The sequence below is a fragment of the Myotis daubentonii genome, chromosome 1, assembly GCF_963259705.1.
Source record: "Myotis daubentonii chromosome 1, mMyoDau2.1, whole genome shotgun sequence".
In the NCBI taxonomy this organism is placed as follows: Eukaryota; Metazoa; Chordata; class Mammalia; order Chiroptera; family Vespertilionidae; genus Myotis; species Myotis daubentonii.
In genome coordinates, this window is record NC_081840.1 from 229,777,133 (window position 1) to 229,802,294 (window position 25,162).

The 25,162-nt window shown below is 48.0% G+C and overlaps 1 protein-coding gene across 2 annotated transcripts in view; it reads left to right on the forward strand.

Annotated features, from left to right (window-relative positions):
• CLNK (cytokine dependent hematopoietic cell linker) overlaps positions 1-25,162 on the forward strand; it is a 132,093-nt gene that overhangs the window by 49,820 nt on the left and 57,111 nt on the right. For both annotated transcript variants that reach the window (XM_059675710.1, XM_059675716.1), the window contains exons 4-8: positions 3,723-3,751; positions 11,986-12,023; positions 15,061-15,202; positions 17,299-17,405; positions 21,128-21,173. In XM_059675710.1, the coding sequence (XP_059531693.1) occupies positions 3,723-3,751; positions 11,986-12,023; positions 15,061-15,202; positions 17,299-17,405; positions 21,128-21,173 (362 nt within the window). The remainder of the gene's footprint in view (positions 1-3,722; positions 3,752-11,985; positions 12,024-15,060; positions 15,203-17,298; positions 17,406-21,127; positions 21,174-25,162) is intronic.

Genomic DNA, 25,162 nt, shown 5'->3' on the forward strand with positions numbered 1-25,162 from the left:
TGCACCTGGGCCTCCACCTACCCTGCAAAGTGAAAGGTGTCCATATATAGAGACATGATATATATTTCTTTTATTGATTTCATAGAGGAAGGGAGAGGGAGAGATAGAAACATCTATGATGAGAGAGAATCAGTGATCGGCTGCCTCCTGCCCGTGACCAAAATTGAACCTGTGGCTCTTCAGTCCACAGGCCGACGCTCTATGCACTGAGCCAACACAGCTAGAGCAAAGCGAAAGGTTTAATTCCTGGTCCCATTGGGTTCCAGCACACATGATGCCCTAAAATTCATGTATTGATACTGCCCACCGGGAATCGCCAGGAGGGTTGGGTGAAGTGACTTACGGCACAGACATTCAAAGACAGAGAAGAAGGGAATGGACTTATATTAACACTGACTTTAGCAACTCTCAAAAATGCCTACTGTCTTCCACACATTTGAGACTTTAAAGTGGTCTCATGTCAGGGCAGGACGGATGAATACTCTATCAGGTGAGCAGTGAGCCGAGCCCGTTCACCTGGGAGGCCTCGAGAGGGAGGGAGTGGCTGGTGAAGTCACCCTGACCATTTCGTGGAGGTCTGGGTGGGGCCTGGGGAGACCCAGAGGGGCCCACAGGCAGCACACTCAGGTAGCGATGAGGAATTAGTCCCTGTGCCGGGAGCATGACTCTGGAGACAGGACAAATCCCGTCTCTATGGAGCTGGGTCAGCACACCTTCCAAACTCCGCTCCTGGGTAAGCAAAACCCTGTGCCCGCCTCTTCCTCAGAGCCAGGTCCCCTGGGCAGCAAGGGGGGGGGGGGGGGGGGGGAGGGAAGGGAGTTCCATTTAGTTCCCTTTAAAAACAGGAAATGGTTAAACATATTAAATTCCTAAGAAATATTAAAATTTTTAAATAATTCAAAAATTAAAAATCTTTATTTGTAAAGGAGCCCTAACTATTGAAAACCACCAACCTCTGAGGTCTGCTTTGTTATCTTACATCCTTTGGCCGGCCTGCCAAGAGGTGGACGCCCGGGACACAGAGGAGGACCTGCCTCCCTCGGGCCCCCAGGGAGAGGCAGCAGGTGTGGGGGGAGCTTTAACTCCGTCCAGCGTGGCCTGGCACATGGCTCCTTATGGACGCTGCTGAGGACAGAGCCAGGGTGCGTCCCTGCCATTCCCGGGCACGGCACAGGCAGCTGCTAACACGTGGGCCCTGCTTGAGCCCGGAGAAAACACATCCCATCCCCGTGAGGTTTGCTAGCAGCGTCTTTCATGCATCACCCCGGCCTGCCAGGCTGCAAAGTGTGTGAACACAGGAGTCTTTTCAGAGAGCTTGTCAGCTGCCCTGCAGCCAGACAGAACTGGAGCCCAGGAGGCCTCCCCAGGTCGTCCTCCCCAGACCCAGGGCGGCACTTCAGCCCCTCCTCGCTCCCCTCTGCGGGCTCAGCAATCACACCGCCTTCCCTGCCTTTGCTGCCTCTGCCAGTTCACTGAGCTTGCATGACGCACGAGAGCCCCGGGGTGCGGGTCCCGGAGGACTCCCCTGTGCGTGAGCGCTGTCGCTGTGGGACCGGCGGGGCGGGTGGCAGGGTGGGTCAGATAAGCTGCTTCCAGGCGCCCTGACAATCGGAATCTCAGGGACGCAGAGCTTGTGGTGGAAGTGGCTGCTTGCTCGAGGCTTGTCAATAATAAGGGATTTAGAGTCGGACAAATCCCCCTCTGCCTGGTGCTCACTGCCCCACTTTGGGGAAGTCACTTCATTCTCTGAGTGTCAGCTGCCTCTGCATTGTGGGGAGGCCGCTGCGCCGCGGAGTCCAGCCCAGTCTCCTGTGGACCCGTGGCCCCTCGGAGTCACTCCCTTTAGGGACCAAAAGACCTCACTTCTGCCTCCAAGAACCTAAAACTTAGAACAGCGAATGGGCCACATTATCTCCAAAGAGCTTTGGAACATAACGGTCTTTGATTCCAAACACCAGGTGAGGTCAAGATCAGAAACAAGACAGGATCCTGATTTAAAGCCGAAGTTCCCTAGGAGCCTGGGAAGACGGGCCTGGCGTCCCAGACCCCAGTGCAGGCTCGCAAGCGGCTCGGCCAGGGCCACATAAAGCTCACTGCACGTGGGAAACACACCCCTTCTGTTTCTCAAGTCCGGGAACCTCTGAGGCCTTCATCAAAGGCCCGATGTCACGGAGAGGCCGCGTGTTGAAAGTGTCAGAGAGCTCCCGGGCCCCAGATTAATGGTCGGCGCCTGGCTGGCTGGTGTACTGTTAATTTCTGCAGAATCAGGCAGCTTGGAAGGATGCCAAGAATTAATAACCACAAGGGTTCGGAGCCCGCAGCTGCAGGTCTCCCGTGAAGCCTGACTGGCCACTGCCTACAGGCCAGGGTCCGGAGAGGGGCGCGGGCCAGGATTCCAGGCCTGGTGTCCAATCCCCCACTCTGTGTAGGATGGGGACAGGTTAGGGGGCCCTCTGAACCCCCGCTTGCCTTGTCTGGGAACTTGGGACAGTAGCAGCTACCCCACAGGGCCATTTTGAATTTAAAATGGTAAACAGAGGCAACAGCAAGAGCTGGAAGTGGGGCTCAGACTGAGGTCTCCTGGTTACCAGCAGCTCCAGGCCTCACTGCTCTGTGCCCAGTGTCCCCGCCACCAACCAGGCCTCATAAATATTTACACCCGCGTGTGTTGCGATGCTCAGCTAATTGCTCCAGTGACGCACTCCGGGAGCCTCGGAGGAAAGGCAAGATGCCAAGGCCGACGCCAGGGCCGGGTCGTTAGAGGCACAAACAGAGGCGCTCACAAAAGCAAAGTCCTCCGGAGCTTCCCATGGCCCCAGGCGGTTCAGACCTTCGCTGACGTCAGGGAAAGGTGCTTCTTTAGCACACTGTCCAGGGCCAGTGGGGCGGCCAGGCACAGAGCCCCTGGCAAAACAGCAAAGACCTATGCATATAACTTACCACAGAGGAATGCAAATGGCCCAAACCATTTAAAAGTTATTATAATAACAATAATAATTCAATCTCACTGGTCATCAAGGAAACTAGACAGGAACAAAATGCCAATCAGCAACGCTGTTTTAAAGGATGGATGTCACGGTGGTGAGATGCCTGGAAAGTTCCCTTCTCACCTGTGGGCTGGAATAGGCACCGATGCAGCCCGTGAGGATGGCCCTGGAGATCGATGTGAACAAGGGTGAGACGGCCCACATCGCTGTCCCCTTCGTTGACTGGATGAAGGGTCTCCATGGAAATATGCAGCCATGAGGTTACAAATGCAGGCACGGATGCACATTGCAACCTCGCTCACAATAGTGAAAACTAGCCAGGCCCTACCTGCCCCTCCAGGAATTACACAGCCTGGAAACATGTTTGTGAATAACAGTTAAAGATACACAACCCGTTGTTAACATCAGGATCCTGCACAATCTCATATGCTATGCTCAGACATCTGTGTGTATGAGTGTTTGCACACAGCCTCACACACACGGGCACCTGTGAACAGGAGGTTTGCCCAAACACTGCCTGTGCAGCTGGTTGTTTCCTGCCGCGTGCATTTTTCTGTTTGCTATATTCTCTGTCCTGAGCTGTTCCTTTGGGTCTAGGACAATACAAATATTGAGAAATCGTTCCGTAGGTTGACCTGTGAAACGGCCCTGGATAAGCGCCCTCCCCCCACTTCAGGAAGGTCTGTGACCCATGCAGCCGACTGACACTGACCTGGCTTCTCTGTTCTGCCCTAGGTCATTGCCTCGAGTCAGCAGCGCCGCAGGTGAGTCAGGGCCCCGTCCCCAAGGTGCGGGGAATGTCAGCAGGGCCTGTCAGACTCTTCCTTTCCTCTGGGTCTTTCTGTTCTTCAGTAAAACCATTGGCCTGTTCCAATGACAGGAGCACTTATGGCCTTTCCCTGTTCTCACTCCCAGGGGCCAGGCTGGCCTGTGATGGCCACGGTGCTGGGACTAGGCTGAGCAGGTGGGAACCTGTTTCTCTGCCTGGCAGCTGTGTGTCCCGGGGTGGGGCACAGATCGCTCCGGGCCTGGGTTCCTTCGCCTATAGAGTGGGTAGGAGGAGCCTAAGCCAGTATTGTGGCTACTCATGAGTGTTCACTCAACGGGACTTGGTGTGATGGGTTCTCCCCAAAATATGCGTCAGGCGAATGGGTCAGAAGCCACACTCTGCTTCTCTGTGCATCTTCTCGGAGCCCCGCCCTTGGTACTTGGCACTGATAGGAGCCCCTTCCAGTGTGACTAAGAGGCTGTACTGTTCCTGCTGGACCATCCTCATTTCAAGGAGCCTGGCCCAAGTGGCTCAGGTGGTTGAGCATCGTCCTGTGCACCCAAAGGTTGCTGGTTCAGTTCCCAGTCAGGGCACACACCTGGGTAGCAGTGAGGAGAACGGAAAGAAGTAAACTAAAAATCGCAAGTATGAATCTACATAAAAAATGAGCACTGAGCTCTAAGCCCTTCCAGAGAACACGTGATCAAGTTTCCCAGTCAGGCCCCAACAGAAGACCTTGTGTTCTCTCAAGGTCAATGCTCCCAAATTATACTTGAGTTTTAATCTCTAATGAACCCCATCCCACCATCCACTCAGAGTCCCGGGGAGACTGTAGGAAATGTTAAAGGGGCAGTGTCTGGGCATGAAGTTGCTCATTTGATGCCGTGACTGATGAATTATAAACCCCAGGACCTGGATCCTCCCTTTGACTTTGCTGTTCACCTGCATTAAGGGAGACAGAAACTGGCAGGTGGGTATTCCATTCCATCAACAATGTTCTAGAGACCCAAGCAGGAAAAAAAACAAAAAACAAATCTACACCCCCAGAATGTCTCGTGAGATACAGCTGCCCAGGCCCGCCCACGTGCACTAGAGTGCATGCCCTGCCCAGAATTCTCAGCGGCAAAGCACCTCACCCCTGCACGCTGGCAGACCACTGCAGGTGTCTGTTCAACTCTAACAGAACCCATACAACTGGGATGCACATGGCGATTGACATGAGCAACGGCTTGTCACAGGGGCATGCATTACATTCCCAGGTGCTCTTAAATTGTCTGTGATTTTCTTTGCCGGGGGATTAGTTAAAAATAATGGTGGGGCATCCATATGAGAGAATGCTGTGTAGCCATTAGAAATTATGATGCTGAAGCGGGTTCCCTGACATGTCTGTGATAGCATGCAATTCTATGAGAGAGCAGGCAGGAAAACAGCATACACGCAGCATGACCATATGTATATGCATATACTATAACATGTGTGTGCGTGCATGTGTTTAGGATGATTGTCTTGGTATGAGGAATAATGGTGATTTTCATTCTTTTTTACTTATTTGTATCTTAATTTTTCTACAGTAGTATATATGTTTAATATATTTTTATTGACTTCAGAGAAGAAGGGAGAGAGATAGAAACATCAATGATGAGAGAGAATCATTGATCAGCTGCCTCTTACCTCCCCTCCTCCCCCACCTCCTCCCCCCCCCCCCCACACACACACACACTCACACACACTGAGGATTGAGCCAAGAACCCAGGCATGTACCCTGACTGGGAATCGAACCCTGACCTCCTAGTTCATAGGTCAATGCTCAACCACTCAGCCATGCTGGCTGGACAGTAGTATGTATTTTTATATACTAAAAATTATCCAAAATTGAAGAGGATTGCAGGGCTGGAGAAGATAGGCATGTATTCAAACATGACACTGTCAATACCAATACCCCTGTGAGGCTGATATACAGAGAATAGCGCCATGCGTTTCCGTAAAATAAACTGAGCTTTTCTCCTGCCACTGAATAGAGAATGAAATGGGAGAAGAGAGCCCTACTTAGAAAGTGGGTCATTCTGTCCTCAGTCACCATCCGCAGTAAAAACCCTGATTGTGTTGAGTCCATTAAACAGAGAGAAACTTCATTTTGTCCAGAAACACTTGTTTTGTTTTGCTTTTAGTTTTCTAACAAAAGCAGTCTTGAAGGTTGTCTTTGTTGTTGTTTTTCCAATTTTAAAGGAAAAATGAATGATTTTAGAACTAGAGGAAGAAAAGGCAGGTGTGGAATATGTGAGCAGCTGGTGCCGCCTGCTGGCCCTTTCTGGATCTTGCAACACTGGCATCAATTTAGCAGAGGCCGGTGGACAAAAAGAAATTCAAAAGTTGACAGTTTAATTACTGGGAAAAGGTGTTTACCGATTTCTGGTAAGCCCAGGCAAAGATTTCAAATCATCTAAGATTGCTAAGCCCCAGGATTAAGAATTGTCTTTCAAATTCCATGTGTATCAGAATCACAACACTGAGAAGTGCATGTTCTCAAGCCCACCCCATGGTTTATGCTCTGGTGGGTTTATACCAAGACCAGGAATCTTTCATTTTAACAAGATAATTCCAATTAATGTAGTTCTAGGGTGGTTTCTTAAGAATCACTGTTAGAAACAAAAAGAATCTTTCAAGATTGTCCCCACCAAGAAGCTGCCATCAATTCTCTGGACAATAACTGTCAGAAAATTTCGTTTGAATGTCTGGGGATCTCCCAAGAAAGAGAATGACGAGCAGCTGCCTGGCCTCTCACCACTCCTGCATTCATCCACCTGCTCATTTAAGCGATCGGTGGCTCTTCATCTAACAGATTCTAGGACCGTTTTGGGGACAGGCGCTCTTTAAAAAAATAAAGATAAAACATCCCAAGGACTCAGCAAGTCTGAGGTTCTAAGGCCATGCTTTCCAGGTGAGGAGACTAAGAACTAGAGAAGGGAGCTGGATTTCCAAGGGTCACCCAGTGAGAACGTTAATACTGTTCTCCCAATCCACCAACAAATGTCGCTATTTCTGCAAGTTTGGACTCTTTGTGCTTGATATTTACAACTCACAATCTTCAGATAAGGAGACTGTGTTTCAGTGAATAAAACTGAAATGCCCAAAAGAGCTAAATGACTGAGCTGGTAGGTAGATAGATAGATAGATAGATAGATAGATAGATGATATATAGATAGATAATAGATGGATAGAGATAGAGAGATAGATGATAGATAAATGAAAGATATAAATATATATAGTATAATAGATATATAGAACAGTCATATTATACATATATGTGTAATCTGTATCAATCTCTATTTCTATCTCTTTCTCTTTCCCTTCTTCCTTCTTTTGCTCATTCTTCTTTCTCTTCTTCCCAAGTATAACTCATACCACCAATGCTCATTGGACATTATAATCCTCCACTCAGAGAGAGTAAAAATGGTTATAAAGGAGTTCATTCCTGTTTTTACCTATAGCCATAGACTGATGCTCTAAAGTTTGGGACCTGCCAGAGTATAGGGTGTGGACAATCCTATTTCTCCTCACGGTGAGAGGAAAATCGGGTTGATGCCTCTGTCCTCAAATACCTTGGAGTTCCTAAAAGATAAGATGTGAGAAAGGCAGCACGGTGTGTAGGGGAGAACCCAAGGCTGTGAGTCTGGAGCCCGGAATTTGAGTGCTGGTCTCTCAGGACATCAGCAGGTCCTAGGATCTGTAAGTGAGAGGAAATGGAAAGAAGCTAACATCTATGGAGTCAGGTCCCTAGTGTGGGCACGTTTGATGCACAGGTGTCAGTCAGCTGTAGGGAGGGGATTCTATTATGCTCAGTGCACAGGTTAGGGAAACAGAGCCCAGGAGTGAGAGAGGAGAACCCAGAAATCTGGAGAGGAGTGCCCCGACCCATCATCGTACATTTGGCCTCAGTTCTTTTCATCTTTAAAATGAGAGGGTCAACAAGATGGTGACAGTCCCCGACTCTCCAAGCCACACAGCTGGAAGGGGAACCCCAGCTGGAAGAGCCCACGTGAGGAAGCAACAGGCGTGTGGTAACGAAGTTGAATGTTGAAAAAGACGCGTGTTTTGTTTTAAAAGGAGCATTAAATCACAGATAGTTTCCTACCACAGATCTGAAAGCAGGGTGGTAAGGATCTGGGTTGAGTGAAAAAGATTTGGTCATGAACGTGACCTTGGAAAGACGTGGAACACAGAACACAGCCATTCCTTAGAAGGGCACTGAGCCAGGGGGGTCCATTTCTAAACTTCCCCACAGCTGTTGGGGGTCGAGACTATGATTCCCATTCTACAAGTTAGTATCAGTTGACTGAGGCTCATACACTTGCCCAAGTTCCCACAGCCACAAAGGGCCACGGCCAGGATCGGAACCAAGAGCTCCTCACTCAGCTGCCCTGCTCGTGCCTGTGGTCAGAGGCACTGCTACGTTACTGGTGAACTGCAAAGTTGGTACAACATGAAAGGCTGAGTGATGCTTTAAAAAGGAAACCATGAGCCCTGACTGGTTTGGCTCAGTGGATAGAGCATCGGCCTGCGGACAGAAGGGTCCCAGATTCGATTCGAGTCAAGGGCATGTACCTTGGTTGCGGGCACATCCCTAGTAGGGGGTGTGCAGGAGGCAGCTGATCGATGTTTCTCTCTCATTGATGTTTCTAACTCTCTATCCCTCTCCCTTCCTCTCTGTAAAAAAAATCAATAAAATAAATATTTTTAAAAAACAGGAAACCATGAGGCTTCAACATGATGGGTATTTATTGTTTTCTTATGTGAGTCAAGTCTAGAAGTAAGCAATCCAGGTGTGTGGGTGGTCCCGCTCCTCGAGGTCCTCAGAGCTCCTGCTTCTCCTGACCCTGTCCCTCCCTTGCAGTGTCCTCAAATGGGATTTTGTCCCATCGCCTAAAGTAGTGATACCCGTGACCAGGACAGCAGGAGAGACAGAGGGGAGGAAAAGAAGGGAGAAACAGCAAGCAACACTTTCTCTTCCCTGGAAATTGCGAGTGGACTTTTCACCTCTTCTGTCAACCAAAACCTGGACCCATGGCCACGTGCAGCTACTGGAATAATTTGGATGTGTCATGAGTACTTACTCTAGTGCTGAGAAGAAAGGGGAAGCGGGGTGGGTGGGTGGCGTAGGCTGTCTCTGCGACGGAGTATTCAGTGATGGATATGGTCACTGGGCCTCTTGCTTTCCATCACCTATTCCAGTAGGTCCTGCTGGTAGTGTCTGGAGTTGGAGGCAACCTGGACCCTCCCCGTTTCCTCTCCCCATCGCCTCCCTCTGAAATCTTGTGAAGAAATAAAAATGAAAGTTGGTTCTGCTTGGGGAATTTTTTCCAAGTATAACCATGACAAGTGCACTTGGGGCCTGGCCAGCTCCCCTGTCCCTATAAGGGTAGTGAATGGGGCGTAGACAGGCACCAGTTTTTGCCTCCAGGTGCACAAGTTCATGGGAGCGTTTACAAGTGCAAAGAGTCTGAGAGGGTCCATTTTCATGGTCATCTCCCACGGAAGGGAGCCAGAGCTTCTAAGTCGGGAGTTCTCCAACCGCAGTGTGCGTGTCAGTGTGGGGTGCATGGCTACAAGCAGTCGGTTCATGCTGGGGACCCACTTTTCCTTATTTCCTTCTCTTTTTTTTAAGCACTGAGATGAAAATGGTCAGGGGACCTCCTAATTTGATGGGCATTGGCCATACACCTTTGTCATCCCTCCGTGGGCGTGAGAAGATGGTGTCCAAGTCCAGGGCTAATTGCTCTCTGCCCGTCAGTCAGGAAAGCCCTGCGCTTCTACCGGACACACATTCATCTTCATGTCCCTCTTAACAATAACGTCCAAGCGGTGCTGCCTTTTGTGGAGAGACGCTTCCCCGGGGCGCGCAGAAGAGCTGCGTGGTGTCGGCAGGTGATGAATGGGCCTCCTCAGACAGAACCTGAGCATAACTCTTCCAGGACAGATGTGGGAAGCAGCTCCATTCATCTTGTTAGAAAACAGTGCTCTCTGAGGCACCAACCTGTCCTTCAGCTCCAGGGAGGCTCAGAAACTGGGGAGCACTTGGGGGTGTCCATTTGATGGGGACCTGGGGCCCGGCAAGAGGAAGGCTCAAGCTCCATCCAGCTCACTCAGCGAGGGAGGAGGTCAGATGGTGGCTGAAGTTTTGCCTCTGCTTCCCAGTTCTAGGGTGTGTCCACTGCACCCCTCACGACCCCTCACAGCCCACTGTTCATTTATTGTGCACTCAACGATGCATGGGGGTGATCGGAGCCTGAAATCTCACCGCTGCCTGGGGGAGGAGGCGCTGTAGGTGATGACACATTTATTGGCTTGCTTTGTTCCTTTAGAGAAACTGAAAAGACTAGATTAACCAGGGCAGGCGACCATCTATCATGCAAAAACTACAAATGTTAGTCATTTGAATAAAATAGAGGCTTCTTTCTCGCGCACATCACAATCCAATGTGGATCAAAGGAGGTCTTTTTCCAAAGGCTCTCCTTTTGCCCAGTGGCATCTATTGTTCCTCAGGACTTTGGGGTCCTCGGTCTCTGGCCAGCCCAGAGGCAGGAACCAGAGTGTGGAGTGGCCAGCGGGCCAGCCTGTCTCCACTCATGAGACAGTACAGATTGCTACTGGAAGGGTGTGAGAAACCTGTGGGTTTCTCTTTCAGGGGGTGTAATCCTGCGGGGACAGAAGGTATTATTAGTGCCTCAGGGTGGTGACAGCTGCTAGTCCCACCACCAGGGGGCGCTGGCACTGGTGGCAGGCAGGATTTGACCCCTCCAGCTCAAATCTCCTGGAGATTAGTTTTGACTAATTAACAACCCCCCTCCCCCTCCACGCACAGGTCCTAGGCAACTTCCAGAGAGCTGTGTTTCCACCCAGCCAAACTTTCATTAATTTACACATCCCACCCCACAGAAGACTGGGGACTGGGGATACATGCACAGCTATGATTTTTGTGTTTTGGTATAGCAAGAGAACTCAGGGTAAAAGAACGTTTTAAAAAATGATGAAGTCAGACCCAGAGGTAGAAATACATGTCAGACCACACTCCCTGGACACAGCCAGACATTTGCCCTGAGGTTCTCAACAGTCAAGGAGGAGGGGAAATATAATCTCTCCTGGGATTGGTGTTTTTCCATTAAATCAAAGCAAACCAATTGCTAAGAAGCACACAGCTTCTGGTGCGGAGGCCTGCTGGGAACTTCTCACGTATGTGCTAATATAAGAGAATGTGATAAGAACATTTCCTGCGTATAATGTTCCTCATGCAGACTAACAGCATGACACCAGAGTGCAATTTAGGAAAATTAGGTCTAGGAGGAAGAAAAGAAAAAACACCTACAGGCCATGTGACCGTCCTTCTTGGGTGTTTTTGCATAGTCTGAGGGTAAAAGGTCAGCCATAGAACACTGAGCGCCCTAGACCTTCAGGCAACTTTCACAACACAAGCCCAGGTGAGGGAGTGGTGTGCTGAGAAGCTTTCACTGAACAATATTCATTCAACAAAGGCCTATCAAGAACTCACCTGGTCGTCTGGCCAGTATGGCCCAGTGGTTGAGCAGCGCCCCATGAACCAGGAGGTCACGGTTCCATTCCTGGTTAGAGCATGTGCCCGGGTCGCGGGCTCAGTCCTCAGTAAGGGACATGCAGGAGGCAGCCGATCAATGATTCTCTCTCATCATTGATGTTTCTATCCCTCTCTCCCTCTCTCTTCCTCTCTCTGAAATCATTTTTTTTTATAAAAAAGTCACCTGGTCATATTGAGCCTTATGCCTGGAACTGGAGATAGATGAATGAATAGATATGACCCGCTCTCAAAATACTGGGGTACAGTCTGTTTAAGGAGACAGAGTTATGGACAGATAAGTGAAAAGGTAACGTGTGCCCTCAGTGGGGAGGGAAGAGGAAACCAGCTTCTCCGTGAGCTGAGTCATGGTTTGGGGGGCACTTGATAGGGGTGGGAGAGGGTGTCTGCCTCTTTCCCTGAGTTTATTAACCTGCCATGGAAACAGTGAGGCTTCTTGGTTTGGATTTGAGTCCTTCCCTTCCTTTCCATCAGCCCTGTTTTGCAAGAGCAGCAAAAAGAGTGAGAAGGACAGAAACATGCACCTCATTGGGAGCAATTACCATCCAGAAAAATTAATTGAAATAAGCACAGGCTTTCTGGAGAAAACCCAGACACATTAACCTTGGGTCTGTTTTTGTTGGCAGGCCGGCTCCAGCCCATCCACGAGCCTTCCCTGGACTGCGTAAGTCAGCCACTCCCCTCTCCTCTTTCTCCGTCTTTGATATTTACAAAATAACTGGTTTTTGTTCAAGGCACGTGGTGGATTAAAAACAAAGAGAAAAACATTTTAAATGTGTAATTTATTGGCAGGGAAAATTGTATTTCCATTGTTGGGTATAAAACTGTATGCCAATTTCTCAGCTATAAAAGGGAGGTGAAAAGTAATTTACACGGCCACTGCGAAGATTGGATGAGTTGGAAATACCAACACGCAGTGCTGGTAAGTGTGTGATGAGGAAGGCACTTCCTCCCACTCATGGCGAAATGCTCAAGTGGAACGAACATTCTGGAAAGCAATTTCATAATAGTAACCAGGCAACAGAAAAGTGTTCATTTCCTTTGGCCCAATAATCCTATGGTTGGGAATTTAAACTAAGAAACGAAGCCAAAATTTGGATTAATATTTAAACACACTCCTTTATATTTTATAATGATATATCTTAAATGGCAGCACACTGGAATCATGCTAAGTATTCAGTAATATAAGCATAGTTAAATATATTATATTCCCAGTATGAAGCCATTAATAATATTTGCAAAGAATTCTAATGACTAGAGAAAATTTATAACATAACTCAGATAGCTAATATTTATAAGTAATTTTATTGTTAAATTGTATATGTATATGATTTAAATAGTTCCAACCACCATATCTGTATTATGACAGATGGAATAGATTGGATGGATGGATGGATGGATACATAGATAGATAGATAGATAGATAGATAGATAGATAGATAGATAGAATCTACCTATAAAATCATTGGTTCTTTCCTGTTTAAAAACTTTTTTAATCCAATTAAAGTTATGGAACCTCACTCCAGGACATACCCACAACCAGTCAGTCACAAAGGATTTACCTCTGAGATGGGATAATAGATAATAAATAGGTTAATAGGTAAAATAGATGTAAATTCTTATAATTAAAACAAAACTCTGTCTCCCTTCCCAGAAAGATATAAACCAGACTATTTCTATCCAGTTCTGTGGGCAAGACTCTCAGGGTCTAGTGCAGATTCTCCCCAGACAGGGGGAGGGGGTGGTGGCTACTATCCCCCCCCCCCCACCTACCCCATGTCCCCACATGCCCTGCCCCCGTGATCCAGCAAGGCAACTGGTCAGAGATGGACTCCGCTCTCACCTCCCCAGTTCTCCCAGCAGGTCCAGGACTCACCCAGAGCAGCTGCTCTCGGTGGGTGTCTTGGTGTTGGCCACACAGTATGTAGTGTAAATGGCACCCTTGCGCAAATGCTCATCTGTCAAGTCCCCAAAGGAGCCGCATGCCTGTGCTCCAGCCCAGACCTCACTTCCGTGTGCAGTTCCTGAGAACAGCTGGCTCACCTTTCCCCTTCACCAGGTCACCTGTGAAACCTCTGGCAAGCCTGCTTCCCCCTGGCACTCTGCTATGCTTACACTCAGCACATCCACGGGAGGGAAGAGACCTAGCGTGTTGTGGACAGGTGCCAAAGTGGAACCTTTCCATGCCCTGTGCTCAGCGGGATACAACCAAATAGGGCAGGCTTAGCCATCTCCAATGGACAGATGGCGTGTCTGAGGCAGGGAGGAACCCTGGCCTCCTGGTTCATGCATGGCTCGATGCTCAACCAGTGAGCCACCCCGGCCGGGCAAACGTTCTTAATTTCGAAGGCCAAATCAGGGAATGTGCATAAAAACCTCCTGTGACTGGGCCTGTTACACCTGGCCATGGCCATTTGGCATCTTAGGAGAAACTTTAAGACAACAAAGATTTCTCCAGTGTGTGTCACAGCCTCTCCCAGCTACCAGCCCCCTCCCAGCCCAACAGTGTGACCTGAAGCCACCCAAATCCCCAGTCAGGCGCTCAAAGGAGACAGTAGACAGAGAGTGACTCGGCCTCGCAGGGCCACCTTCCCCTTTCATCTGGAGACGACCCCGTCTCGTCCTCCTGAGCTCCTGGCATCACACGACACTCTGCTCAGACCTCTCCAAGCTGCAGCACGACTGACCAGTGTGGCCCTTGGATTCTCTCTCGGGCCCAAGTAAAGACAAAAGTCATTTCTATCAATGAGACCAAGTGGAGCATTCCGAGGCCCAGAACGGAAAAGGGATCGCTTGGCGGCGCTGTGTGATGCACAGAGGGTCGCTGAGAGGAGTTTTCCTCCAGGTCCCGACACACGGTGCACATCCCAGGATTCCTACGATGGCGCCTCCAGGATTGGGGACTGGTACCCAATCCTGCCATTCCTGGGGTTCCGACTGGGAGCTCATTACCAGTGTCTAGAAATGCAACTGAAATTTGTGCAACAGTTCTGTAACTTGCCACCTTACTAAATTGTATATTCTAATAATTTTTAGTGGGTTCCTTGGGCTTGCCTGCATATAAGATCATGGCCTCTGCAAATAGATCTCCTTTCTGCATTTAGGGGCTTAGGTAACCCAAGACGATTTCTCTATTTCAAAGACAGCCCATTAGTCATCTTTTTTTTTTTTTTTTTTTTTTTTTTTTTTTTTTTTGGATCCTCATTTGAGGATATTTTTCCGTTGATTTTTTAGAGAGAGTGGGACAGAAAGGGAAAGACAGAGAGAAACATCAATGTGAGAGAAACACATCAATTAGTTGCCTCCTGCATGTGCTCTGACCTGGGCTCGGGCCAGGGAGGAGCCTGCAACCCAACGGAGGTACGTGCCCTTGACCAGAATCAAACCTGGGACCCTTCGCTCCACAGCCCGACATTCTATCCACTGAGCCAAGCCCACTACAGCCCATGTGTCATCTTAATCACATCTGCAGTGCCGCCTCACAGCAGCACCCGGATATTTATTTGATTGAATAACACGCATAGGAGTATTGGGGGACATCATCAGAATGCTGCCTGCACTAGAATTCCCCTGCCCCAGAGCCCAGACTCTGAGCTCCCACCTCAGAGAACCTATCCCTCACCCCTCGCCAGCCTGCAGCCTGTCATCTTTACCAACGTTGTGCCTTCCCTTGACTCACTCTAATGTCTCCTCCTGCTCAGGAAAGGAACTTCCCCGCAGTCCCGGATGGAGCAGAGGGCCCTGAGGATGACGACTATGAAGACCCCAATGTTCACGTGGAAGAGGGTTGGCAGTGGATGAAAATCCTGCCTGCCCGGCCTATCAAGGAATCTGAATATGCAGGTAACAGTCGGGTCTGAAATCTGAAAACGCACGTGCTGCGATGTCCCGCAGAAGTTAAAGCCGTGGGCTCTGCACTGAGTAACCGCATGTTCAAATCCTGCCTGCGTGGCCTCCTAGAGGTGGGACCTTGAGCAAGTCTCTCAAACTCTTCTTCCCTGTTTGAAAGTGGGGCCATCATCATGGAACTTGTTCCAGAGAGTTCTGCAGAAGATGCCACGTAGGATGTATGTGGAGTTCCCACGAGAGGACTTGGCAGAACCAGGGCTCTGTAACTACTGGTGGTTTTTGTTGTTGTTGCTGTTGTTGTTTTAATATATATATATATATATATATATATATATATATATATATATATATTAAAATATATATTTCAGAGAGGAAGGGAGAGGGAGAGAGAGTAATCGAATCATCAACACTAATAAAAGAGAAAAATGGTAATTGGCGTACGAGCTACCCTTTTCATTGGCTAATCAGGGCTATATGCAAATTAACTGCCAACTAAGATTGGCAGTTAACTGCCAACAAGATGGCGGTTAATTTGCATATGTAGGCACAATGCAGGGAGGCGAAAGGGAAAGCAGGAAGAAGCCCCCTGCCACTGACAGTGATTGGAAACCCAGGGGAGGGCTAAGAGCTGGGGGGCAGGGCAAAGGCGGCCCTGGGGCCGCCTTTGCCCTGCCCCCCAGCCATGATCGGAGAATCAGGTGCCTTTTCCGCCCTGGCCAGTGATAGCAGGAAGTAGGGGTGGAGCCAGCGATGGGAGCTTGGCACGGTCGAAGCTGGCAGTCCCAGGAGCTAGGGGCCCCTTGCCTGGGCCTAAAGCGAAGCCCACGATCGCGGGGCCGCTGCAGCTGCAGGTCCCCGCTGCCCGGGCCAGACGCCTGGGCCAGAGGCGTCAGGCCTGGGCAAGGGGCCGATCCTGCGATTGGAGGGTGATGGGGGTCAACGCTTGAGGGCTCCCAGTATGTGAGAGAGGGCAGGCTGGGCTGAGGGACACTCCCCCACACACACACCCAGTGCACGAATTTCGTGCACCGGGCCCCTAGTCAATGATAAGAGAGAATCATCAATTGGCTGCCCCCTGCACGCCCCCCACTGGGGATCAAGCCTGCAAACTAGGCACGTGCCCTGACTGGGAATCAAACCAGTGACCTCCTGGTTCATAGATTAATGTTCAACCATTGAGCTCTGCTGGCTGGGCTGTAACTACTGGCTTTTATCATCATAGCCAGGAGCCCTGGAGCCACTGGGAGCATGGCAAGGGGCAAGCAGCCAGAGATGCCTGCATAGAAGGGCAGAGAGTGACAGGAAGAATTTTCACTGGGCGGATCCATTTGGCAGGTAGCCCGCAGAGGAGCAGCACCTGAGCACGGCAGAAAAACCCACCTTCCTCGGAGTGAGGAAGACCTAACCTCACACCCACGTTGCCTCTCTCTAACCGGGGCACACCGGGCAGCTCCAGTGAGTTCGCCGAACCTTCAATGTGGCACACTTCTGGGAGGGAACGAGGACGGGTTGGGATGTCTGAGGGCCCGACCCACTGAAAGGATTCTACAGGAAGTTCTTTTGAAGAGAATCCACCTTGTAAATAAGGATTCTATTCCTTGGTTCACTCTCTCAACAGGTATTTACTGAGTGCCCACTGTGTGCCAGTTACCATGTTGGGACTGACCAAGGGGCACAAAGATAAACAAAGCATAATCCATGTCCTCAGGGAGGTCACAATCTAGTGGCAGAAACAGAAAGATCAACAGATAAACCCGATAGAATATGTTAAGTGTATAAAATAGAAGGAGAGCGTGGGATCTAGAAAGATCTTCAAAGGGTGTGACACAGCCCAGGCCTGAAAGGATGAGAAGAATTCCCAGGGGGTGAGAATGAGGGTGTTCTAGCCCAGACTTCGGCGTTTACGTGTATGGACCAAGCAGAGGAATCTCTCCTCTTCCTGCCTCCATCTGCTTCTTCTGCGAAGGGGGAGTGCAATTGCTGGCCTCACACTTTTGTTCTGGTGACTCCATGAGTTTGCAGATGTGCAAAAGTTTTATAAATTGTGCCGAGTGCATGGCACGGATGAGTAATTTTTACTCTTTTCACAGATACACGCTGTTTCAAGGGGATGATGGACACTCCCCTTTCCTTAGGTGCCAGGATTCCTATCCCTGCCGAGAGGCAAGCTTGGGCCACACAGATGAGGCTGGAAGAAGTGAGTAAAGGTCAACTGTGTGACCACGTGAACCAAACCTGTGGGGGCACTTCCTAGCAGCCAGGAGCTCATCCCTCACTCCCAAGGCATCTTGTGAGGAATAAGCCAGTCAGGCTCCTATGACTGGTGGGACTGTGGTCCCGTGGGAGGGAGGAGAGACGACATTTGCTGAGGATATTCTGTGAGCCAGGCATCAGGCTTCCACATGCATTCTCCAAAGTTCACCCCATTCTCCAGAAGCAGAATTTGAATTAGGATCATTTGGGTAATAACATACCATTTGGCCCAGATTCTTGGCCCAAAACAGAAATAAAAATCCCTGCCATGCTTACTTCAAAGGCTGTTTAGAAACTATAAAGTTAATCTTATGAAAATATTTTGTAAATGCAAATGCTCTAAACACATATTTAGAACATTATTTTTAATAACACTTTTGCTAATGTTTCATTTTCTTAAATCATAAAATACAAATTAATCACCCCTGGGGCTGCAGGGCTCTCAGCCCTAATGTATGGATGTATTTCCTATCAATATTTTCTATGCAGACATTTTATGCAAGGGAGTTCTTGTTGTATAGTATACACCTGATTCCCTTCTTTTCACCTTGTATTCTGGAAACCGGCTCTCCGACATTCCCCCGGGGGTCCCGGATTACGAGAGGGCACAGACCAGGCCAAGGGACCCCACTGGTGCACGATCGGGACTGGGGAAGGACCTCGGGAGGACTCCAGGGCATGTCTGGCCCATTTTGTCTTAGCCAGTCTCGATCAGAGCCAGGGAGGGGCCGTGGGAGGGCTCCAGGGTGTGTCCCACCCATCTAGCCCAGTCCCAATCAGCCAGACCCCAGAAGCAAGCTAACCTACCAGTCAGAGCGTCTGTCCCCTGGTGGTCAGTGTATGTCATTGCGACTGGTAGAACAGTAGAACAGTCAGTTGGACACTTAGCATATTAGGCTTTTATTATATAGGTTTTTCCCATTGATGAACATTAATAAGCATAATCTTTATAGATATACCCCATTATGGAATTTTTAATTATTTTCCTTAACCATGGAAGGAAAACATTTTAAAAGCTTTTGGTACCTATTGTAAAATTTCCTATCTCAAAACGTATTTAATTTATCCACCCAGCAGCTCTATATGGGAACAGCCACCTCATAGAACCAAGACCGGCTATTACTTTTTAAATTTTCTTTAAGTAATTTCACTGTTCTTTTTTTTTTTCAATTGTGTCACATTTATTGATGAATGTGAACATGCTTTTGAATATAGCACATTCTTCCTTGCACATTATTTTTTCACATTGTTCATCTATTTCATTTGAGGACTTCTGTTAATATTGACAAGAAAAGGAAATCACTAATTTTACCAACGTCATTTACATAGAACACACCCAGGGCAGTCTGGGAGAGCAAGATGAGGGGTGAAATACTGAACACTTCCTCTTCACACAGGCACCATGCTCAACACTTTAATCATTCACTCAACAAATTCACTCAAGAAATATGTGTTGAGTGCCTGCCATGTACCAGACACAATTATAGGCTCTGGTATGCGAGTACCTGTGCTCATGAAACTTACATGCTAGTGGAGGGGACCATTTATAAATGAATAAGCATTAGACCATCAAACAATATGGCAAGCGATAAGTGCTTTAAAAAAAATAATTAAAGCCCAGCCGGTGTTGCTCAGTGGTTGAGCATCAACCTATGAACCAGGAGGTCAGTATTTAATTCCCTGTCAGGGCATATGCCTGTGTTGCAGGCTCAGTCCCCAGTGTGGAGTGTGCAGGAGGCAGCTGATCAATGACTCTCTCATCATTAATGTTTCTATCTTTCTCTACCTCTCCATTCCTCTCTGAAAGCAATAAAAATATATTTTAAAAAATAAAAATAATTAAAGATAAGTATGGAGAGTTATGGAAGGTCTTTCTGAGTAGAGATTGAAATGAATAATGACATTTAATCCTCAAAATAACTTTTCAAGATGAGCATTACAATCCCTATGTTAACAGCTCCGACTTTTATGAGCTCTGTCGGTTTGGGCCAGTTACCCTCTCTGAAGCTTTATAGCTCAGTTCAAGATCTCATGACTGTTAGGCTAATACATACAGAACACAGGGAAGGCTGCAAGCTAAGGGTGCAAGGAGAACATTGAAATAAGCCTCCAGCACCCCAGGCTCCACAGGGTAAGCTTGGAGGAATTGGAAGCTGATGGTACAATGAAAGAAGCCATAGCAACAACAAAACCCAAACCACACTCAACTCCCCACTAGGCAGACCAGCTGAAGAGCCACGCCCTTTTCAAACATAAATATGGCAGTTCAATATTCCACAGAGGGCAGAGGTGGACGCTGAACATCCAAGATAAGAGGTAACAGGGGACCAATGACCCCTCCTACCCATCCACCTTGGCCACCCCAACTTGATGCCAATAAAGAGGAACACTAAGACACTGTTAGTCAGGGTTGTCTAGAAACATAGGAGAGAGAAAGAGAGAGACATATACACATATACATCTAAATAAAATAGCGGCTATGGAGGCAAACTCCAAGCTCTGCCATCTGCAAGCTAGAGACCCAGGACAGCCAGTGGTGGAAGTTGCCATCTGAGTCCAAAGGTCTGAGAACCGAGACAGTCCATGGTGTCAATCCCAGCTGAGGGCAGGAGGAAACCAGTGTCCCAGCTCAAACAGTCAGGCAGAGATCAAATTATCCTTTCCTCTGCCTATTAATTCTATGCAGCCCCTAGGCTGGCTGAGGCCCACCTGCACCGGGAAGGGCCCTCTGCCTTATTCAGTCTACTGATTTTATTCAAAAGCTCATCTCCTCTGCCAACAGCCTCACAGACACACCCAGAAGTACTAGCTAATCAAATATCTGGGACCCTGCAAGTCAACATAAAACTAACCATCATAGACCCCAATATTGACCAGACTTAAAGACTTTCAAAGGCACTAGGCATTATTATGATACATTCGTCATCTTCTTCACTCTCAGGTCTAGCAATTGTACAGCCCTTCGTAGTTCATTAATGTCTTTCATAATATTAATAATGACAACTAACAATTATTACGCTTTCATGGTGCCAACCCACTCCCTTCTCTAGGCACTTTGCGTGATGTGTCACATGTAATCCTCTCTCTCTCCGGAGATATCCATTTCACAGATGAGGAAACTGAGGCGCAGAAGGTTCAGTGACTTGCCATGTCTCATAGCTAGCACATGATGGAGGTGAAAGCCCAACCCAGGCAGCCAAGAGAGGCCACATGGTGATCTGCCTGCTCAATTGCTTCCAGTGTCCTTGATCCTACATGTTGGTCTTCATAACAGCTCAATGACGTGAATTGACTAAGTATTGTCCCTATTATAAAAATGAAAAATCTAAGGCTCATAACATGCTGAATGCCTTTCCAAAGGTTCACAGCAATCAGAGACAGGCTTGGATCTCAAACCCAAGTATTTTTATGACAAATACCACCCAAGGCCACCACACTCTTCACTGGCACGGGGGACAAATACTGACATGTATTGACTGCCTGCCAATCGTACACACGTGGTGATCTCTAAGAACAGTGAGTCCAGAGACCTATGCCTTTATCCTTTGGACTCTAACCAGACAGAGTAGTAGGACATTATATGTTATCATAGTCATGATTAGTAGGACATTATATGGTATCACAGTCACGATGTAAGAGATAATGGTGCCCCATTGTCTTCTACAGGTGGACAAACCCACTGCTAAGGACATCAGAAGCCAACATGCTAAAGGTAAAGTCAAGTCACAACGTTTGACAGAGAAGTATAGTTCTTTGCTTCCAAAATCTTCTTGCATTTTTGTCTGTGGTCACGGGTTTTCTTAAATCAGGGAGATCTATTGAACTTTCATTCTTCATGAAATATCTACTTTTTCAAAGATTCTCATACATCTTATGCCTTTTTATCACCTTATTTTATTGATGAAGTAATCGATTGTGAAAACTCATATTCTATGTTGTGCAATTTCAGAAAGAAATTGTTTTAAAACTTATGGATTGCATTTAAACTCTAAGTTGTTTTTCTAAGCATACCCCCAATAGAATCACAAGCTAGAAATCGAATTTTAAAATGTTGATTAATTAATATGAAAACAGATATTAAAGCTTTAAGCAAAGCAGCTCAATTTGGAGATGAAGATACAAGTAAGAGGCAGAAGGGAACTAATCAATGTCAGTGGTGCTCAAAGCACAAATAGAGGACAAAGAAATGTAATAGGCTCGTATCCACCATAATTTCTCATTATTTTCCCCTGTGTCCCCATCCTCTCTCACAATGCCCAATTCGAAAAAATGACAATCCCATGATTTATATTTCCCAATAACTGAAACATATCAAATTCACCTTTTATGTGTCTACTGCTATGTTCTACAACATATCACTAATCCCACACTTTCTTTAATGGGAAAGTTAGGGTCCTAACAGGAAACGGCACACCCAAATTAGGGTAATTTAAGGTAGTTTATTTACTAAGGAGCAGTTTGCTGAGGGGTGTGGGTATAGGGGAAGAACGAGGGATGGTGCCGGAACTGGGGCTAAAGCAGTGGCCACTGTCACCACCCCCTGGGCCCAGAGCAATGGGGACAGGGGCTGGAGACCAGAAGGGGCACCGTGCCTTCAGAGGAATAGTGACCACTGGTTGAGGGACACCACCAGCCCAGTGGACCGCACAAGGTAGAAGCGAAGGAAACACATGCCTGTGCCGGGGTCCAACCCCAGCAGGTTCAGGGGTTCCCAAAGGTGTAGACGGAGTCGGCGAAGAAGGAAGGACACGGAGACAGTGTTCAGTTGATCAGCAGCCTAGCCAGGATCTCCGGCCAAGTTCTGGTCTCGATCTCCAGAGAGGTTCTGCTGGTCCTCCAGCCAGGATCTGTAGCCATGTTCCCTCGCTAGGTTCTCCAGCCAGGTTCTGTCTGAGATCTCTAGCCAGGTTCAATCACCAGGTTCTAGTCAGGCTCTCCTGCCAATCTCCGCAGTCAGGTTCAGTCCAGGATCCCCTGCCATGCTCTCTCGCCAGGTTCCGCCTCCAGGCTCCGAGGCCAGTCCCTGTCCAGGATCCTCTGGCATGCTCTCGCCAGCGAAGTTCTTCTGTCTCTAGAGAATGCTCTGTGTAGGTTCTGTGCCTAGGCTCTGTCTCTCTTGGTCCTGTCTTCCAAGCCCTGTGTTCTAAGTTCTGTCTCTTGCTGTCTTGTTACATCTGTATTTATACCAGTTGATTAAATCCTATCAATCTCTATTACAAAGGTTAGGGCGTTTCTTATCTCCATTCCAGGGAGTAAAGATTATGTAGCTTAAGCATGATTGTTTGTAGTGATTAACTACCCGCCTGGCACTTAGTTAAGGAGTTTCATCCCCTCCCTGACTTCAGGGAAAAATTCCTACCTGGGGAAACAACCTTTCTAGGAGAGGCATCCCCTCCCTGACTTCAGGGAAAAATTCCTACGTGGGGAAACAACCTTTCTCGGAGAGGTGACCTTGGTTAAAACACAGCGCTAAGGGGAGCAAACATATTAAGAACCGTATGCTATATATGCCAGGTCCCTTGAAACAGCAAGGATGGACCGGCTCCCGGCATGCCTGGCCTCCCTCTTATCTCCTGGGGCTTCCCCAAGGCTGAGCCCACCAGAAAGCAGAGCACAGGACAGCCCATAAATGGCCCATTCTAGTTGGTCCCAGGGCAGAGAGTGCGGTGGAGAAGGTGGAGGGTGGACCTGGAGGAGCAAAGAGATGACCTCAGCACCAGGAAACATGGTGGAAGGAACATTGAGAGTAGCCAAAACCCAAGCGCTGCCACTCCCTGGCGGTGTGTCCTTAAGTGAGTCACCTAACCCAGCTGAGTCATTAAAACGTAAAGGGAACAGGGCTTGTATGACTATTTAATTCTGTCGCATTAGTGGAGGCAAGAAGAATGCTGCAGTGGTGGAAACAATAGTTACTCCTGGTACATCTCTGTCTCTATCCTGCATAGCCTCCCAGATCCCCTTCTTCCTCCTACCCCATTCCTAATCCCCCGAAAGTGGGGGCTTTCATATCAGTCCTCTTCAGTCCTTAAAAGTGGCAACAGCTTCAATGTACTCAGCACTCGTGACAGCTCTTCTCCATTAACTGATGCATTTTGCTCCTTAGAAACACCAGGTGCATCAGTATAAAAAGTATTGCCATGCTTCTTTTTTAATATATATTTGTATTGATCTCAGAGAGGAAGGGAGAGGGAGAGATAGAAACATCAATGATGAGAGCATCATTGATTGGCTGCCTCCTGCACACCCCACACTGGGGATCGAGCCCGCAACCCAGGCATGTGCCCTGACCGGGAATCGAACTGTGACCTCCTGGTTCATAGGTTGACGCTCAACCACTGAGCCATGCCAGCCGGCAGTATTGTCATGCTTCTTGACACAGAGGAAGACCAGATGCAGAGATCCCAGAACAGGCCATGAGCATTTGATATACAAACGTTCCAGCTCACAATTGGACCTTCGTAGATGCTCATTGAGAAATGAGTCCTGGGGAGAAACCAGACAAGAGCAGGACTTCTCAATGCCTCTCTCTCTCTTTCTTTTTTCTTTTTCTTTTTTACAGTTTGCTATAGATATCCATCTTTACTTCTTTAAATACAGAAGCTTCTTTGGGCATTATTTTACCTGTCAATATGTTTAACTATTAAAATAGTTCTGATCCCAACTTCAATGTGTGGTTGGGGGCTTTTTTTACCCCACACCACTGAACTACTCTCAGACACCAGAACTGTCAATTCAATTCTGTCTCTATCTACCCCCAGGTACATAACCTGAGATTCCGCAGGTGGAGGGCTCAGTCCCACAAGACCACCTCCCCCCTCCACTGCAGATGCCAGTCTCAGTCCCAATTGTCACCTGCTTCTGACCGACAGACTGGCCATAGATTGGAGATTCCCACTATCCCCTCCTGGGGTTTGATTAATTGGCTAGAGTGCCTCACAGAACCCAAAGAAATATTTTATTCACTAGATTATTGGTTTAGTATGAAAGGTTATAACCCAGGAACAGCCAGATGGAAAAGATGCCCAGGGCAAGGCATGAGGGGAGGGTGAGGAGATTCCATGCTCCCTGAATCTCCAGGTGTTCACCAACCAGAAGCTTCATTACATGCATAAGAGTAATTACCTTAGTGGCCATTGGTGACTGTACCCCATCTCCAGCCCCCTCCCCTTCCCAACTTCCAGTTAGACTGAAAGTTCCAGACCATTGAGTCCATGAATGGCTCCACAGGCAACAGCTCCCACCCCCACCCTTAGGTGTGGCCTAAAACTTGCCTCATTAGCATAACAAAAGACGCCTTTATAGTTCTCACCGCTTTGGAAATTCCAAGGGATTTGGGAGCTCTGGGCCAGACACAGGGATGAAGACCAAATATTTATTTCTTGTTATAAATCACAATATCACAATTATCCTTTCATTTCTTTATCTACACTTTGCCTCTTCTCATAAAGAGATTGGAGTCATTAACAAAAATTTGCTTAATAAAATAGAAGAAAATGAAAATAAAAATCGTAGAAAAATCTAGGTAGCCCATATGACAAAGATAAAATTCGGGGTCCTCAGGCACACATCACTACATTCTATTAAGATTAAGATATTAATTGACCTCTGAGCTTCCCGGTAGCCTAAGCAAAAAGGGGATCATGTTGCTGTTTGGATATGAATTGCCCATAGCACAGAAAGCAAACCAAGTCCTCAGGGAGA